Source organism: Plasmodium sp. gorilla clade G2, assembly GCF_900097015.1.
Source record: "Plasmodium sp. gorilla clade G2 genome assembly, chromosome: 6".
Classification (NCBI taxonomy): Eukaryota; Apicomplexa; class Aconoidasida; order Haemosporida; family Plasmodiidae; genus Plasmodium; species Plasmodium adleri (nom. inval.).
Window position 1 is genome coordinate 1091836 of NC_041698.1, and position 21360 is coordinate 1113195.

Below are 21360 nucleotides of genomic sequence, written 5' to 3' on the forward strand. Positions count from 1 at the left end.
AAATATAATATACATTTTTTATATGTTATGATTTTTTTTTTTTTTTTAAGAAAATATTTCATTTCATTACATTTAAAAAAAAAATAATTTACTTATTTATATTTGTATACATTTATATTTATTATTTTTTCATTTTATTTTTTTATTGTTTATGGTCTTTTATTATATATATATTATTTTTTTAGCCTTTTATTTTATTTTTTTTTTCTTAATTTGTGACAGAAATATTTTTTTCTTTTTTTTTTTTTCATGATGATGAACCTTTAAAAAAAGGGGAAGAAAAGAAAAGAAAAAAAAATTATCTTATAAATGTATAAATATATATATATATATTTAATATATATATATGTATATATTTTATATTTGCATTATATATAAATATTATATTTTGAAAAAGTAACCTGCTCAATTTATAATTTTTAAATAATATTTTTTGTTTTAAGGACAAAAAAATAGACGTTTTAGTTTAATTTTATTTAAATTTTTTTTTGTATGTGGTTATATATATTACATATATATATATTTAAAGAAATTCCTTGAATGTGGAATATTTTTAAAATAAGTTATATGTAATTATATCTATATATATATATATATATAATTATATATGTAACCTTATTGTGTTCATATAAAAATAAATGTTTACATATATATATATATGTATGTATATATTTATTCATTTCATTTAATTTCCTTTTAATCATTTTTCTTTATTTATATGTTGACTTTTGTAAAACATTATAAGAGGACAGAACCAGAAAAGAAGTTTTAGAATGTTATAAATATTAAAAGGAAAGATAAAAAGTTATAAAAATTTTCAATATATATATTATATTATATAAAAATGAATGAAAATAGTGATGAAGATAAAATTCAAAAGGAAAGTATAAAAGAAATGAATGAAGATAATATTATTTGTAAGAAAGATGAGAGTAATAGTAGTTCTTATAAATTTATAAGTTTTATAAAAACTATTGAAGATGTAAAGGAAAAATGGAAAAGTGGCAATTTATCAAGGGAGGATATGTTAAAATTAAAAAATGATGATATACATAATAATTATATAAATAATAATGATATAAATAGTAATGATATAAATAATAATGATATAAATTGTAATGATAATAATAATTATAATAATTATTATATTAATAATAATAATAATGATAAACATTCTGGTAGTAATAATAATAATTCATTTAATAATTATATAAAAGAAAATATAAATTATAATACATCCATAGGTTGTGATAAAAACAATATTATGTTCAACTTGTTGGATAAACATAAAAAGAGTATATTTTTAAAAAACCGAAATAATATAAATACATTTCAATCAGATATTAACAGCTCTAAAACGAGCAGTTTTTTTAGTTGTATGTCCTTGAAGAATATGAATTATCATAATGATATAAATAAATATAATAATTATCGTATGATGAAAAATATTAATGGATTACATAAACTTATGATTTATAAAAATAAAAATAAAGATAAAAAGCTTTTTACTAATACTAGTGATAAAAAAAATTATTATTGTTTAAATAATGGTGATCATATAATAAATGAAAAAGATTCTTTTTCAGATACATATATTAGTTATGGTTGTAGGAAAAGGAGGTGGACAAAAAAAAAAAAAAAAAATATTTATAATATGTTATTTTGTGATGAATCTATAAATGATTATCCTTATAAAACTCAAGAAAAAACAACCTTTAGTAATTCTTCTAAAATATATGAATTATTTTTTAATAAATATAAAAAGAAAAAAATATTAAATATTGAATGTAATGGTAATAAATATAAAGGATTCTTAAGAACAAATCATTTCCCTCCATATGAGAATTTTAATTTTTCTATACGAAGAAAAATGCAAACAAGAAATGTGCTTAATCATTTTATGATGGGCAAACGTTTGTTTAATAAAACCATATGTTATAGAAACTATATAAAATATGTTAATAAATATAAAAACAATAAAAGAAATAGAGTGATAAATATGTGTTTACAGAAAGCAAAATTAGATTCAATAAAAGATACATTTGAAAATATTAATAATGGATTACACAATGATAATTTATGTCAAAATTTAAATAATATTAATAATAATAATATGTTAAAAAAAAAAAAAAAAAAAAAAAAAATTTATAACACATCTTTGGATCAAATGATTCAAGGGGATATTGCCTTTGATCAGGTCAAGAAAGAGTTTAATAATTCTGTGTCTAAAAATGAAAGGAAGAATAATATGAAAAAACATTCACATGATAATAAAATGAGTACATTAAAGAAAAATATAAATAAGAAACAAAGGAATAATAAAAATAGTATTAATTCGGATGATATGTGTAATAAAGATAGTGTTATAGAAAATATTTATACAACGCTAGAGGTCAATAATGATGAGGAAAAAAAAAAAGTGTTACTTGATAAAGAGTTTGTATGTGAAGGGAAGAGGGGAGTTATTCTACAAAATAATGACAACATTCATAATAATAATAATAATAATAATAATAATGTAAATAATTGTGGTGATGATGCAAATAATCATCATGATAATAGAAGAGAACTTGATACATTGGAAGACCAAATTAAAAGTCTAAATATATTGTCGTTAAATTTTATTAAATGTGATGAGAAATTGTTTGAAAAAATATACAATGATATGTTTTTGAGAATTGGTAAGATTGTTACAAATAAAAAGAAGAAATATTTTTTAATATATAAAATTGTCAAAGATTCTTTTTTCCGTATTTTAATATTAAATACAGAAAAATTAGAAAAAAACATCTTACAAGTTACGGCTATTCAAGATGTTATATTGTGTGATAAGAATGTGAAGATTTATAGTGATCCTATATATATAAGAAATAATAATAAGCTTTATGCTATAAAGTTTTTAAAGATTTTTTCTTTAAAATATATGAAGAAGGTAAAAAATATGAGTGAAGTAAATTTTTCAGATGATAATGATGAATGTAAAAAGGAGAATAAGGATAATAGTTCACAATCTTCCAAGAGAAGCCATAATATAGTTGATAAAAAATTATCACATGAAAAGAAATCAGAGGAGAACGATGATGTTACAAGTGATAATAGTAAAGAGGATAACAAAATTAAAGAAGGAATGAAAAAATCGAATGGATTTAATATTAATATGGATGACAGGGAAGAAGATGAAAATGATATTAATGATAATAATAATAATAATAATAATAATAATAGTAATAATGTTGGTAGCATTGATACCGACGTCGATTCCAAAAAGAATAAAAAGAAATATAAAGGTAAAGAAAAGAAAGACTCCAAAGAAAATATTGATGATAAAAACCAGAGCGATAGTAACTCTAGCAATAGCAAAAAGAAATCTAAAGTGTTAAATAAGGCAATTAAAAAAGAGAATGATAAAAAAAAAAAATATGATAAAAAGAATATTGAAGGTAAAAGTAACAATAATAATATGCTTAGTCGTAGTAATAGTACTAGTACTAATGGTAGTAATAGTAGCAGTAAAAGTAAAAGTAGTAGTAATTGTAAGAATAAGAAGAATAGTGAAATATCGATTTGTTCAAAAAAAGATGAAAAGAATTCACAGAAAAAGAAGAATTATATAAAAAAGAAAAATAAAAGTTGTAATGAAGGAAAAAGTAAAAAGGATATAACAAAATTAAATGGTGTGAAGAAAGGAAAAAATAAAAGTACAGATAAAAAGAATGTGAAATCAAAATTAAATATTAAACATGCGAAAAAGAACAAAAATAATAATAGTAAAATTATGAAGGGAAAAAAAATTATAAATAAAAAGGATAAAGTAAAAGGAGAAGATAATAATTATGTATGTCTTATATATGATGATGAAAAGAAGTTTTATTTTAATTTTAAAAATTTTAAAGATATAATAAATGTTATTAAAGGTTCAGATGAAAACACACGATTTTATGTAGATACAAATAATAATAATAATAGTAATAATATTAATATGAAGAAAAAAATGAAATTATTTAAAAAAGTTGAAAAGTCTTTATATTTAGAAAATTTAGATATTGATACAGATGAAATATTATTTAGAAGACCAAAATTTTTTAATTGCATTATTGAAGAATCTTTTGATAATTATGATATAAACTATGAAGGTGAAGATGGTAATTTTTATGTTTTTAAAAATAAATTAAATAAAATAAGAAAAAAGGTGACTATTAAAAATGAGATGGATAATTCTGATATGTATATAGAATTAAAAGATGAAGAGAAGGGATTTAAATATATAGGTTATCGTGTGAGTTTTGAATTAAAAAAGGATAATAAGAAAAAGGCACAAGTAAAAGTTGGAATTATAAAATATTATTCTCCTAAATATAAACAATTTTTTATACATCATTTAGAGAATTATAAATTATATCAAACAAATGATTTGACTAAAGGTAATAATAATAATATGAAAGAAAATGGATTTGTTAAAAGTAGTAGAAGTTCTTATAATCGTGTGTCTAGTAGATTATCAAATTCGAGTATAAATATTAATAAATATAAAAATGTTGAGTTGAATGATAAGAATAATATGAAAGAAAATGTTATCAATATAATTGATAATGATAATAATAATATGGACAATATGAATAATATGAATGATATGAATGATATGAATGATAACACTTTTGTTAATCAAAATAATTTATGCACAGATAATATATTATGTGATGCCAATTATAACATGATGGAAAATTATATTGATGATATAAATAATATTGATGAAAATGGAAAAAAAAGAAATGATCTTGTTTTTTCTGATGTTAAAGGTTGGTATTCACCATATTTTTATAATATAAAGATATTAAATAATTATAAAGAATTTGAAAGATTTGATATTTTAGAAAAATGTGATAAGAAAAAAGAAATGAGTGATAATGTTAATAATACTTTAAATAAAAATGAAATATGTACTATTTGTTCAAAAAGAATATTATTTATGAAAGGTCATGACCATTATAGTTGTAGTTTATCAAGTGCTATATATGATATGTGCTCAGAAGCAGAAAAAAAAGAAATAGATGAAAATAATTGTATAGATATATATTGGGGTATTAAATGTTTTACTTGTGAAAAGAAATTCCATGCAAATTGTTTAGAAGATGAAGTGTTAATTACTAAATGGTTTGATAAAAATACTTTGATGAAGGAATATAAAAAATTTATATATAAGAATAGTTTGAAGAAAGAAAAGAGATATTTTAATAATAATGGAAAGAAGAAAAAAAATACAATTAAAAAATTGAAAGATAAAAATAATTCACGTGTGGTTAGTGCAGCAAGTAATTCTAATTCTTTAGAAGTTTCTTCTAATGGGTCTACCAAAAAAAAGGGAAAAGAAAAGGATATCAATTGTAAGAAAGGTAAATCGAGTTGTTCAGGATTGTCTAAAAAGGTGAAAAAGGGAAAGAATAAAAATGGTGATAGTAAAAGTGGTAAGAACAAAAATGACGGCAAAAATGCCGATGGTATAAATGTTCAAGGTTCAAATGATGAAAGTATGAGTGAACATAAAAGTAAGTCAAATAATATTAATAATAACAATAGTAGCAATGATAATATGAGTGATGTAGATAATAATAAAGAAAATATTAAAAGTAAAAATAAAAAATATCGAAGATGTATAAACTATATACCATCAGTTGAATATAGTGATATTACTTATAGAAAATATATTTGTAAAGATTGTTATCGTTGTATTTATTGTTGTGAAAGTATTTATGATTATAAACAAACACCCAATGTTGCTAATTATGTTATATGTAAGAATTGTAATATGGTAGCTCATGGTTCATGTTGTTTTCCAAATGTTCCTGATATATATTTATTTAATTGGAAATGTGATGATTGTTTAAAATGTAATAAATGTAATTATTCAAACTTATGTTATATTAATTATAATGAATGGGAATTACATTTAGATTGTTGTATTAATTGTTATAAAGAATATGAGAAGAAGAATTTTTGTATTATGTGTAATGAGAAATATGATGAGGATAGTAGTAAAAAATGGGTTCAATGTGATGTATGTAAATTTTGGATTCATTTAAGTTGTGATAAAAATGAAAGTCGAAATATTGAAACGTTATCTAATAAGAATACAGATTATAAATGTCCAACATGTAGTATAGGAACATTTCATGATAAAATTGAGCGTATATTATATTTATTATTTTTATTAGATAAATATAAAAATTTCACATTTCATGTTCCAATTAATTATTCTATATACTGGAGAATTGTAAAAATACCTATGAATTTATATATAATGAAAAAAAAAATATGGGAAAAAAAATATGATACTATTTTAGATTTTTTATATGATTTTATGTTAATTATACATAATGCAAAAATGGTTCATATGCCTAATACACCAATTTATAAAAATGCATGTATTTTTGAAAAAAAGGGTAGAGTTATAATCAAAAATATGTTTAATATGACAAATGAGTATTTGAATAAATGTATAGAAGATTGTATTGATAATTATAAAAATGAAATTAATAATTTGGATTCGGACCAAATTGGTCATGATAATAATAATAATAATAATAATAATAATATTGATAATACTAATAATAGTACTACTAGTATTAATAACAAAATGGAATGTATAAATAATGACAGTGTCTTATTTATGACTGATAGGTTTAATAATAAATTGTATGACAAAGATAAAGCAAATATGTCAATTGTACAAAGTGAAAAAGGAACTCTAAATGACATATATAATAATAATAATAATAATTATAATTATTTTAAATTGGAAACCTTTTCTGGGCAAAATAATATAAAATTAAACGACCATTATATGAATAAAGAAGGATGTAATATTCTTTCAAATGATAATAATATAAACTATGATAATTATAATAATGTTAATAATATGGGTATAAAAAAAATATATACAAATATAAATGATTATAATTCTTCAAAGGTACCAAATGAATCGTTATATAATAAAGAAAATTTTATGAACACCTCCAGTATATATAATATAAATGAGATTAATACATATGATTTAAATTGTGATAAAAATTTAATATTGGATAATAAATATAATTTATCAACATATGAAAATAATGGCGATATAATGAATAATAATTATGTGTATCAGAAAAATATGAATATATCTAATACGTTATATAATAATATGATTAAAGAGGGAGAAAAATATATATTAAATAATGAGGATATGAATAATATTAGTATTCCAAAAAATAATGATGTAAATAATAATTGTAATAATGCTATGAATATATTTAGAAAACGTAAACTAGAACAATATAAAAAGGATATTACGCAATATGAATTATATGAATTATTTGATTTTAAAAATGATTCTTTTTTTATTAATAGGAATAAGGATATATTTTCTTGTTCTACAAATGATCATAATTTAATTGATTATAATATCCTATATGTTAAAATGAATGGTAAAATATATTTTAATACATTTTATGATAAGCATGATGAATTTGATGTATGTAAAATAATCAAAGTTCATTTTTTGAACCATAACAAGATAGGTGGGAACCATATTATGGGTTCTAAGATGGGAGATAATAAGAACGTAAAGGAGGCTATTACACAATATGAAGAGGAGAACATGGAAAATAATAATGATAATAATTGTGATGATGAATATAATAATATTAGTAATAATAAGGTACATATGAATGATGCTTATAATAATTCACCAAATGACAATACTCTTATTAATAATAATAATAATTGTAGTCTATTTATAAATAGTAACATATTTATGATTGACGTATTAAATGAAAAAGTAAAAATTAATAATATCGTTAAAGAAAAGAAACGAATTATTAATCCTATTAATAATGTTTTAAAATTTTTAAAGTGTATACAAATAGTTTTTTTTTATGATAATAATACAAATGGATGTAAAAAAGAAGAGATGAATATAATATCATCTAATATGTGTAATAATAATAATAATATTGAAAAGTATGTAAATATAAATAATATTGATCATAATATTATAGGTGGAGACAAGAAAAGGAAAAGTGTTGAAGAAATAATATCGTTAGTAGATAATAAAAGTTACAATGGATTTAATAAAGGTTCAGAATATATATTATATTCTTCAAATGAATATGATAGAGATATAAGAAAAGAGAATAAAAGAATAAAACTATTAAAGAATGATATATTAAAAGAATGTTGTTATGTATGTGGATCTATAGAATATGAAAATAATTTTATTTATTGTTCTACATGTGGTATATCAATACATTATTCATGTGCTAATATTGTGCATCCGTTTATATTTAATTTGAATAATTATAAAGATCATAAAAAAGAAATAAATAATATTTTAAATATTATTACAAGAAATTTTAAATGTGATAATTGTATAAAGTGTGATAACTGTTTATTACCTTTTGATTCGTCTTTAAAATCTAATTTATATTTTAAATTAAAAAACTTGAATGTTTCTTGTAATAAGAATATGGTGGAAGGAAGAACATATAATTATCTTTATGATTTAAATGTAAAGGTTTTAACTTCAAATAAAGAGAGTAATAAACAAACAGGGAAATGTTTGATGAGGACAAAAGAAAGCAATATTATAAAATTGGACGATGAGAATAAACAAAAGGATGAAATGAATGGAATAAATGAAATGAATAGAATGAATGGAATGAATGAAGAAGATAAAAAAATTTTGTATAAGCAGGACGATGTTCAGGTTGAAAAAAGTTGTAATGAATTATTACCTAACCATTGTTTTAGTTTTGAGGTGAGTAATAAAAATGAGATTATGTCCGATGTGGTTGTTGATAAGAATGAAAAAAAAAATAATGATAATATTAAAAATAATAATAATAATAATAATATTAGTGATGACCATACCTTTGTTGATGGTGATGTGAACAAATTAGAAAATCATTTAAATAAATCAAATGATATTTTAATAAATGAAGAAAATAATAATAATAATAATAAAGATACCCCCAAATGTGTTATAAGTAGTAAGGATGAAATAAATAAAGAAATAGTAAACATGAATATTCAAATGGATAATAAAAATATTGATACAGATACAAAAAATATTTCGAATGAAGAAATAATTTTAGATAGTAGTAAAAATAGTCATGATAAGGAATATAATGTTTTAAATAATGAGTCAGTCAAAAAATCTTTTAATTCTTGTAAGATAGAAAAAATAGGAAGTATTGAAAAAGATGATAACTTAGGACATGTGAATAAATTAAGAAATAAAAAATTAGTAAAAATTTTAAGTATACTTGAGGAAGGAAATAAATTAATAAAATGCTTTTGTTGTGGTAAACCATCACATGATAAATGCTTTTATAGAATTGATAATAATAGTAATAAAAATAAAATATGTACATTGAAAAAAGCAGTTAAAAATTATGTAAGAAAAAAGAATGTGGAAAATAAATGTAATTCAAAAGTGGAAATGAATTCAGATGTAATAATATTGGATGATAATACAAAAGATTATTGTAGTGTGAAAAAAATGGGTGATGAACATATGAATGATAATGGATTTATTGATATTTCACAGAATAAAAATTGTGATGAAAATATTTTAGTTCAATCATTTAATAGTGGTCTGATATGTAATGATGAGAACAAGAAAGATGAAGTTATATATATAGATGGAAATGATGAAAATAATGAGAATTCACTTAATGAAGAGAAAGTAAATAATTATACTTCGAATGAGGTTAATAATGTGTTGAAAAATGAGGAGAATGTTGAATGTAGAAGTGAATTCCATATAGAAAAGAACGCATATATATGTAATGAATTGGTTGAAAATAATTCAGAAGGTAATAATAATAATACTACCAGTAATAGTAATCATAACAATAATAATATTAGTAATAGTAGCAATAGTAATTGTAATAATAATGTGAGTATTTTAAATAGTTCTACCAATAATACTATGAACACAATTAATAAAGAATCCAAGAACAATGATAATAATATGAATAATATAAATAAGGATGATAATATTCATATTAAGAGTAATAATAAGAAGAACGTAAAAGATAATAATGAAAATATTATGATTACACACAATATTGATAAGAACGATCGTAATTTAGATACAATCTTAAAAGAACATTCTGTTATTATGAAGAAATTAGATGAGCTTAAAGAGAATAGAAATAAAGAACATGGTGATGATTTTTGTAATAATCTTATTTTAAATAATCAGTTTCTTATTCATTCTTTTAAAGTAGAAGAGGGTGTTGAAATAAATAAAGATAGTATTATTATAAATAAGAAAATGTTTAATAAATATATATTAAATAAAGTATATGAATTATTAGATAATAAGAAAAGAGTAAAAATAAAAGATTTATTCAATTTATTTAATTTAGATGAATTTAGATGTAGTTTTATTTTATATGAAGTTTTAAATGCTTTGAATACATATCTGAATGAAAAATTAAAAGAATATAATCTGACAAAAATTAGAAAGGGTACATATAAAAAATATGATAATGAAAAAAAAAAAAATGAAAACTTTTGTTTATTTAATAAATATTTAATAGTAAATAATCGAGATAAAATTAATATTACAAAAGTTGTATTAAAAATCCAATCTTTGATTACTGAGATTTTATCAGATGCTATGAATGGAAATATAGTAGATGAAAAAGATAAGAATAAAAAGAAAGATACAGTATCAGATATAAATATAAGAAGTAATATAAAAGAATATAATAAACATAATGGTTGTATTAATATAGATATAAATAATTATTTTAAAGGTGAGTATATTAATTTCAAGCCTATTCTTTGTAGTTCTGAATTTAATATGGATACTAATGCACAAATTTTTTTACAAAACAAGGCAAATTTAACTATGTTTCAAAAAAGTGCATCATATAATAATAATATTGAAAATAATGATGTCATTAACAATATGAATAACAATATGAATAACCATATAAATGACAATGACATATTCAATAATGATGGATCGAATAATGTTGATATGCATCATAAGAGTGAACAGATATGTATTTTAAATTCAAATAATATACAAAGTGTGCCAGTATTTGATAATAAACCTTATATGAATAATACTTTTAACAATATTGTAGTTGTAAATAAATCAAATAATATAAATGATGATAATATCTTATGTAATGTGAAGAATTTATATAATAAAAATATATGTAATGAAAAAGAAAAGAATGGTTTTTCTCTTGTTCAGAATAATATATGTGATATTCATTTGCCTTATAATGATACAAATAAATGTAGAACATATACATATACAAATGTAAATAATGGTAGTGTAATTGATTGTAGGAAATGGTCTTCTATTAATAGATCGATAAGTTTGAATAATATGAATTATATTAGAAGTAGCACTAATCCTAGGATTTTATCAACTACTGATCATATATTAAATAATAATAATATGAATAATATGAATAATATGAATAATATGAATAATATCAATAATATCAACAATATAAACAATATCAACAATTTGAATAATGTGTCGTGTTTTATGGTGCAAAGAAAAATTCGAAGTAATAGTTTACATGATATGAAAGATAAAGTTCATAACATAAATGATAATATTAATATAAACATAAATAATCTCAATATTATTAATAATAATATTAATATATGTAATATGAACTATCCTATTGATTGTGTTGATACTTTGAATAATACTTTCAATAATAATAATATTATTATTTCACCAAATAGAAAAGAAAACACAAATATATTAAACTTTAATCGATATGATTCATATAATAATAATATTAATAAAGAAAATAATTTTAGTACCTCCAATTTTAATAACTCATTTCATGTAGGTAATTTAGAAAAATCTTATAGTTATAATAATACAATTTATGAGAAAAATGTGAATGAAGTGATAGGTTCAAATATATTAAACAATATGAACAGTATTAATAATGTTATATCTTATAATTGTATGAATCCTAATATGAAGGATATAAATTTTCATAGTATGAGGAGAAGTAGTAGTACCCCTAATAAAAATAGTGGTTTATTAAAAAATTATTGTAATATAGGTATTGATCAATATAATAAAACAAATTCACATATAATGAATTGTAATGTGTCAATAAATAATGAAATGAATAATATGTATATTAAAAATAAAAATAATAATAGTAGTGATGTGATGAATATGAAAAGTGTTGCAACTTTTTATAATCTTAACCAAATGAATGAAAGTCAAAATAATATTATTATTAATAATAATATAAATGTTAATAATTTAAATTACATTTCAAATAATAAAGAAGTAGGACTTAAAGAAAATGATTTGAATAGAAATAAAGAAGTATATACCATAGATGAAGATAAGTATGAAATGAATGCTTCTAATATGTATAAGACATTTCAGTATTGTAATTCAAAGGATAATAATTCTAGTAAATCTTCATTGAAAAGTAATATATTAAAGTTAGATAAAATAATATGCAGCAATAAAAAGAAACCATTATTATATAATAGAAGTAGTAGCAGTATGCTTTCTTGTGATAAGGTTACATATAATGTTCAGAATAATAATAGAAATAGTCCTGAAAAATTTACATCTGATATTATAATTGATAAAGAAAGAAATATGGAAAATAATTATAATACCTCAATAAATTGTTTAAATAACAATATTACGAATAATATTATAGTAGGTAATAATAATTGTTCCAGTGGTGCAAATAATTTTATTCAAATCAATTATAGTCCTTCATCGAATATAATAAATATTAATAAAGATAGTTATAAAAGTAATATATCGTTAGATAGTTCTGTTGATTTGGGTAGTACAAATATGTGTATGAATAATATGAATAATATGAATAATGTGAATAATGTGAATAATATGAATAATATGAATAATATGAATCATGTGAATAATATGAATAATATGAATAATATAGTCGTTGAAAATTTTGCATCCCATATTGGAAGCTATCCAAAGGAGAAAAATGGATGTAAGGATGAAATGAATGAAGATAATAAGAAAAAAAGAAAATTAAATAGTCTATCTATGAACGATATATTAATCAAAAAAGAAATGAATTGTGACGATAATATAAATTGTAATGCAAACAAATCAGTAAATGAAAGTACAAAAGAGGACGATGTGGTGATAGAAAAAGTTGGTACTAAAGAAAATGAACTAACAACAACAACAGAAAATATAAAATCAAATGAAATGGAAGATAAAGAATATATGGATAGAAAAAAAAAAAGAAAGATAAGTGTCAAGGTTAAAGTTAAGATGGAGGATAAAGAAAATAAGGAGAATAAAAAAAAAGGAATTAAAAAAGAAAAGAATGATATAGAAAAAAATAAGAATAATAATGAAATAAATAAAAATGATAATGAAAAAAATAAAAATGATAATGAAAAAAATAAAAATGATAATGAAAAAAAGACGAAGGAAAATAAAAAGGGTAAAGAAAAAAGTGTAAAGGTAAGAAAGACGAAAAATCAAACTCAAGTGGAAAGGGAGAATGTAATAATGGATGGAACAAATGATAAAACAAATATTATGACAAATAATATAATAAATGATTCCTTATACTTAATTCAAAATAACAAATCTGTTAATAATATTGATTGTAATACATCATTGTGTATAGCAGATGGATATACCAATTTAATAAATTGTGAGGGAAGGAAAATCGGAAAATATTATATTGAAGAGAATAATATAAATGATGATAACATGTCTCATTATTCAGATGTTTTTGATTCTGATGGAAGCATAAAATATAAAGATGAATATAATACAATATATATACCAAACAGTAAAAATAAAATTAATAATATAAATAATTTTTTAACAAAAAATAATTTACAATTGAAATCGAAATTTATGAGAATAACTCCTAATACATATTTATGTCGTAATTGTGTTTTGTTATATGAAAATGATTTTTCTTTTAATATATATCAAGAAGAGATGAATAAAATGGAAGGAAGTTTTTTGAATGAATATGAAAAGGTGGTTATAAAAAAGAATGAAGAATATGTTAATGATACAATTAATAATGACAAGGTTTTAAATAATGATGAAAATATTATGAAAAATGTTTTGTCATATAAGGTTGATGATAGGAACGTTGAAATGTTCAATTCAACTTTGAATGTGGAAAAAAAAAATATTGAACAAAAAATAATATATGTAAAACAAGAACAAGTTGAACTATGTAATGATAAAAAGTATAATGATCAAATGAAAGAGGTTGAGGAGGAGGTCGAGATGGATGATATAGATATTAAGAATGAAAAAAAAAATACTGTTATGATTCCATATGAAGAGAAATGCACAGGAATAAATAATAATTCTTCTATTTTTATGTCATCAAAAAGGTGTGATAAATATGTAACAAAAAAAAAAGGTAAAGATAAAAATTTGAATAATATAAAATATTTCAAAATTAATAGTGATAAATCTGTTTGGTATGATGACTATATATATTGGATGAATAAAATATCATTATATAATAACATATTTTTTACAAATATGTATTATAAAGAGGATATAATTAAATCGATAGATATGAATAATTTATTTGTTAATAAAATGAATATATATAAATGTTCCATTTGTTGTATGCTTTATAATGGTAGTAATAATGTAAATAGGAATAATTTTTTTATTAATAATGAAGATATGATAAGAGAAAAGAAGGGAACAAATGATTTTTTCAAATTACTATATATTTGTAATTTGTGTTGTATAAAATATGAGTATATTTTGAAAATAATAAAATATAAAGAAAATAATAAATGTTGGAATGAATTTTATACAGACAATAATTATAAAAATAATTTCTATGAACTTATATATTTCATCATTAAAATAGTATATAAGAATATATATATACATAATTTTTTTAATATATTTTGTTACATTATTGATAATATATTTAAAGAATATAAGACAGTGAATATGAAATGGTTGAGTCTTTTCCTATTTTCAAATAAATATTTTAAGTATGAAGAATTTTATCATTTTTTTAATAACAAAATGAAGAAGGATGATACAACATTTAAAAAAATATTTCATATGAAAAATGAATGTCCTATGTATAGATATTCGAAGAAAAGTATTATGTATTATATATTAAGTTTATTTTATAATAAAATATATAATATAAAGAAGAAAATAAGATATATACATAACAAACAAAGGAATGTAACCTATAAAAATTGCGTATATTTTAATATATATGAATTAGCTAGAAAGAAGTTATATGATTATTTAGAGAAAAGTCAAAAACCATTTGATGAAATAATAAATATGTGTTTATATCTTTTATATTTATATTATCTATGTAATATATTGTATAAATGTGTGAAGAAAAATAATTATTTAAAAAGGGAGAAAGCAAAAGAGGACATATTATATGATAATAAAAGGATTAGTTGTAATAAAAAGGGAAGAAATATTAAAATGATTTTAAATATAATTAATTCTGATGAGTACATAAATGTATATAAAATATTTCATGGGAAAGGTATATATGAATTTCCATTTTATGTAAATAAAGAAAGAATAACAAAAAAAAAGATGAATAGGGTAAGTGAATTTATTAATAAAAATAATGATGATAATTATAATGATAATAATAATAATGATGGTGATCATATATATAATCAAAATTGTAATGGCAGTTCCTATGTGTGTGGTATTAAAAAAGTGCATGAATGCTTAAAATATAAAGAGGGTAATAAAAACGATATTATAATTATTAACAATGCAAGTATTGACAGCACAAGTTCTAGTATAAACATAAACAAAAGTGTTATTAGTAGTATTTATTCATATAATAGTAATAAAGAGAAGAAAAAATATATGAGAAAATGTATAAAAGAATTACACCATACAATTAAGAACAAATTAAATTTATATGTTAAAATAATGCTTTATAAATATATTGAAGAGAGTTATAATTATTTAAATTATAAAAATGAACATATAAAGAAAACCATTGAGTATAAAAATAAAGATGATAAAATATGCTTCTTGTGTAATTTTAGTAATTATATATATAAAGGAAGACTTATACCTTTTTATGATATTTATATACATAGTGAATGTTTGAAATGGAGCTTAAATTGTACCCAATGTTGTTATGAAGAAATTAAAAATAAAACAGTAGTAAGTAATAATAAGAGTATGAAAGTGGATCTGCACTTTCAAAATGTAGATGATATAAATAATAATAATATAAATGATAACACTGAGAATAATATAAATATATCAGATAATATTATTAATGGTCCAAAAAAAAATAACGAAACAAACAGCAACAACAATAAAAATAATAATAATAATAATAAAAAGAGTGCACAGAAAAAAAAAGATAGTGTTAATGAAGTGAAAAAGAATCAAATTATTACAAATAATAAGAAAAAAAAAGCTAGTAAAGATATTGAAGTATTAAAAAGTGATAATACAAAGAATAACAAAACAAAAGATTTAGATTCAAATAATAATGATAAAAAAAAATCGGAAAAGAATAATTTAATTGAGAATAAAGATAATAATGAAATAACATGTAAAATAGATAATGATGTAATAAATAACACTCCAATAAATGATCCTTCTTTGAAAGAAAAAAAATGTAAAACGAAAGAAAAGAATAGAGGTTGTAAGAATAATAATATAAAAAACATAAAATTAATGGATATATGTCAATGGAAAGAAAATCGAAATTTTTATAATATATATGAAAATATGATAGAAGTAGATGAAGATAATGTTAAAGAAATTATATATGATTCTATAAAATCAACTTGTTTCTTATGTGGTTATAATAATGCAAGTGTTTATTGTAGTAATGAAGATTGCAATGTTAAATTTCATTTGAATTGTGCCTTTTACTCTACTGTTATAAAAGATCCTAGTAATAATCCTTTTTTTCGATATTTTAAATGTTTTAATTTAATTGAATTTAATAAGGATACCATATTTTATAAAAATATGAATAATCCTCCAAATATGAATACGTGTGTATCATCTTATGTGTGTAGTGATAACCCATATTATAAAGAAACAATCGAAAATAATTATGGTGATATTTTCCCTGTTCATATTATATATAAAATTAAAAAAATATGGTGTAATAAATGTTGGAATAAGAAAAAGATATACAATTTGTTTTATTTACAAAAATGTTTTATGTCTCCTAATTATTATGATAATATGAAAACTGAGGAAGGTGGTTCTAATAATATGAATGTTATGAAGACAGATAAGAGTGATATACAGAATAATGATATATTATATGATCTAAAGGTTGATAAGGAATATTTTAATTTAAGAAATATATTAATGGATGAGAATTTTTGGAACAACATTGTAGTAAATAAAAGGAACTGTAGGATGGAAATACCAAAATATAATGATAAGATGAAAAGAAAGAATAATAGTATAGATAATGAAGATGTAATAAAAGATTTATGTGGCGTTAAAGAAAAGATGTCATTTGATAAAAATAAATTATATGATATATTATTAAAAATAGATATGAAAGATATACTTAAATATTTTATAGATTTTTACTTTGAAAATGGATCGTACTACATATTAGATAATATATTATATAGTGTAAATCACTGTGTAAAAATAAAGTATAAGAAGAAATCTTTATATAACATACAAGATATATTAAATAAAGAAAACAAAATTGGAAATATGATGAGAGAATTAGAAGGTTTGATTGGTAAATATGTGAATAAAAATAATGATAATAATTATATGGATACAAAATATGACATGTTGTTATCGAGAAGTATAAAAAGTGACATAAATAATAATATTAATAGTAATAATAATAATAATAATAATAATAATAACAAAAATAATGATAGTATCAATAATAATAATAATAATAATAATAATTGTTTTTATTATTATCATAATAGTGAGGGACAAGATAATGAACAGGATACTAACCAACATATAGATATACAAAATATTATTAACGATAAAAGTGTAGAAAATCTTATCAAAGGTTATTTTATTTTAAAAAATTTTCTTCATATAGGTAATAACAATATAAGCTTACAAAATGAAGATCTTTTAATTTTAAAGAAAAGTGAGAATTCTTTTGTTCATAATTTATATGATAATGATAAAATATATAATGTGCATATTCCATATGTGTATACGAAAAAAATGAACACAAGTTATATAAATAAAAAAGAGGATGATAGGTTATATAACAAGAGTATTAATAAGAATATTTGTAAGACTAAAAGTTCCATATTAGATAATAGCAATATTGATAATAATAAAATAACAAAAAAATATACACCTTTTATAATTGACAGTAATGAATATACAACTGATTGTTCAAATGACGAAAACTATACAAGTGATGATGAAGAAAATGAAAATAGAAAAAATGAAATTGATGATGATAATATTCCAGAATATATAAAAATGAATAGTATTATGAATCTTCAACAAAAGAAAGAAAATGATTTTAAAAATATTAATTTATATTTTGAATTAACTAATGTAATTAAAAGGGTTAGTATAAATAAACTAGAAGGGAATTATTTTAATTATGATGAAAAAGAAAATTTATTAGGTACGGATGTGTTAAAAATGAATGAAATGTTAGAATGTAATGTTGATTGTGAAAAAAATGATGATGATAATAATAATAACAAAATATTTGAAGTAGATGATGAAGAAAAAAAAAAGAAAAAAAGAAAAAATCAAACGAAATTTTATAGCTATCCTAAAAGGTTAAGTATAACAAATAATAATAAAAATGTGAATGATCTAGTAAACTCATTAAATAATAATTTAATAAATAAGAAGGAATATTTTTTAAATATTATTATGAATGAAAACAATGATTTGTATATTAAAAAGATTAATGATAAATATTTTGCAAATTATCAAAACAAGAGAAAAAATAAAAGATTAGACAATATAGCACATATGAAAAATAATAATAATAATTATAATAATTATATATATAATTTTCATAGTAATAATTCCCAATCTAGAATTTTAAAAGTTGGTTGTCATAATATTTTAAATATTGGTGATATATTAAAATATGATGGTGATAAAATAATTTATCCATGTGGTTATTTGAATATGAGAATATTTTATAATTTGCCATCGTATTACTTATTTCAAATATATAATAATGCTAATATTGATGATTTAAATAGAAAGACCAAATTATTAGAAAAAATATTTTTACAACTAAGAGCTACATATATTTTTTCTATAACATTAAGAGAACAAAATTTCTTTTTTTCAATTATATTGTTTCCTCTAATAAATATAGATTATTTTTCAGAATCTGATGCTAAGAATTTTATTCTAGCAGAAGGTTATGATATAAATGAGGTTTATATGAAATTTTTATCATTATTTGATTCACAAAATTATAGTTGTGATGATATGAATAATGATTATTCTCACTATAATGTGAAATATGGAAATATATACAAATGTTTGGAAACTTATATTTTAAAATCTGTGGAATATCATAAATTAGTAGATTCTCATGCCTTTTTTGGATTAACCTTACCATGTGTAGTTTATCAAATAAAATATAGGTTGTTTAAATATATGTATAAAAATTTGAGTGAAAAAATTAAAAGTTATATTAAAAAATCGAAGGACAGGTAAATAAAAAAAAAAAAAATAATAAAATAAAATAAAATAAAAATAAAAATAAAAAATACTTACTTTCTAATATATTTTTATGTTGTTTATTATATGTAAATATATATATATATATATATATATATATATATATATATATTTATATGTATGTATTTTTTCTTTAGTGTTATGAAAAAAAGGATAAAGGGATGTACTAGAGAAGTCGTATATAATGACAACATGCTTTGTAAATATTCCAATTTGGATACAACAATATTTAAGGAAAATGAAAAAGAAAATGTAAGAATGAATTTGAATATATTTGGATTTACATATGATATATATATATATATATATGTTTATATATTTATATTTATGTTTATATTTATTTGTTATTATCTTAGGAGAAGAATATAAGAAAGACTGTTAAATATAAATACAACATTAATAGTGCAATGTCTTACAGATATTTAATGAATATTTCATCTAATTTAAGATTATATGTAAAGAAAAGTTCAATTCATGGATATGGATTATATACTTGTGAATTTATTAATGAAGGAGAGGTAAGAATGAAATTTATTTGTTTTATATATGACCCAAAAGGGAATATATTTTATCATATAAATTGACACATAATATAATATATATATATATATATATATATATATATATATATATTTATTTATTTTTATTTGTTTAGCCCGTTATTGAATATATTGGTGAATATATTAGAAATATTATAAGTGATAAGAGAGAAAAGTATTATGACAAAATAGAAAGTAGCTGTTATATGTTCAGATTAAATGAGAATATAATTATTGATGCAACAAAATGGGGAAATGTCAGCAGATTTATAAATCACAGTTGTGAGGTAATTTTTATTAATATCGTCACATATATATATATATTTATGTGAATATGAAGATATATTAATAAATTATTTATTAAATAATATACATATTATGTATGTTATCTCATTTATAATTTATTTTTTTATTTATTCATTTTATAGCCAAACTGCTTTTGTAAGATTGTTAGCTGTGATCAAAATTTGAAACACATTGTGATTTTTGCTAAAAGGGATATAGCAGCCCATGAAGAAATAACATACGATTATCAGGTAATAATATATACCCATAAGATTTTTTATAACATATATTGAAAATATATATATATATATATGTATGTATAATTATTTTATTTTATTATTTTTTTTTTTTTATAGTTTGGTGTTGAATCTGAGGGAAAAAAATTGATATGTTTATGTGGCTCAAGTACTTGTTTAGGAAGAATGAATTAAAATAACAAAATTTAAAAATATATATATTTTATATATGTTTTATTCTATTTTATTTTTTTTTTGTTTTAGATTTTAAATCTAAAATGTTCTAATTTGAATGTTACATATATATATATTATATTATTATGTTTTATATTTGTGTTTATTTATTTATTTTATTTGTTTTTTTTTTTTTTTTTTGTAAAAAAGGAAAAAACCTTATTTGTTACGAAAAATATTTTAATATTGTTTAAACGTGAACACATACTTTTGCATGGCCATATGTTTCTCTTTTTTCTTTTTTTTTTTTTTTTAATCGTAACCATGGCATAAAAAATTAATATTATTCAAATGTTTGTTAATAATACAAATTTTGTAAACATGTAAAAGT

At 19.8% G+C, this 21360-nt stretch overlaps 1 protein-coding gene across 1 annotated transcript; it reads left to right on the forward strand.

Annotated features, from left to right (window-relative positions):
- Positions 1–844: 844 nt before the first annotated feature.
- Positions 845–20990, forward strand: PADL01_0627900 (SET domain protein, putative; the record flags this gene model as incomplete). Its single annotated transcript, XM_028681021.1, has 6 exons — positions 845–19707; positions 19873–19987; positions 20092–20253; positions 20391–20561; positions 20703–20810; positions 20916–20990. The coding sequence occupies 6 exons, from the start codon at positions 845–847 to the stop codon at positions 20988–20990; spliced, it is 19494 nt and encodes a 6497-aa protein (XP_028537440.1).
- Between the last annotated feature and the right edge of the window lie 370 nt (positions 20991–21360).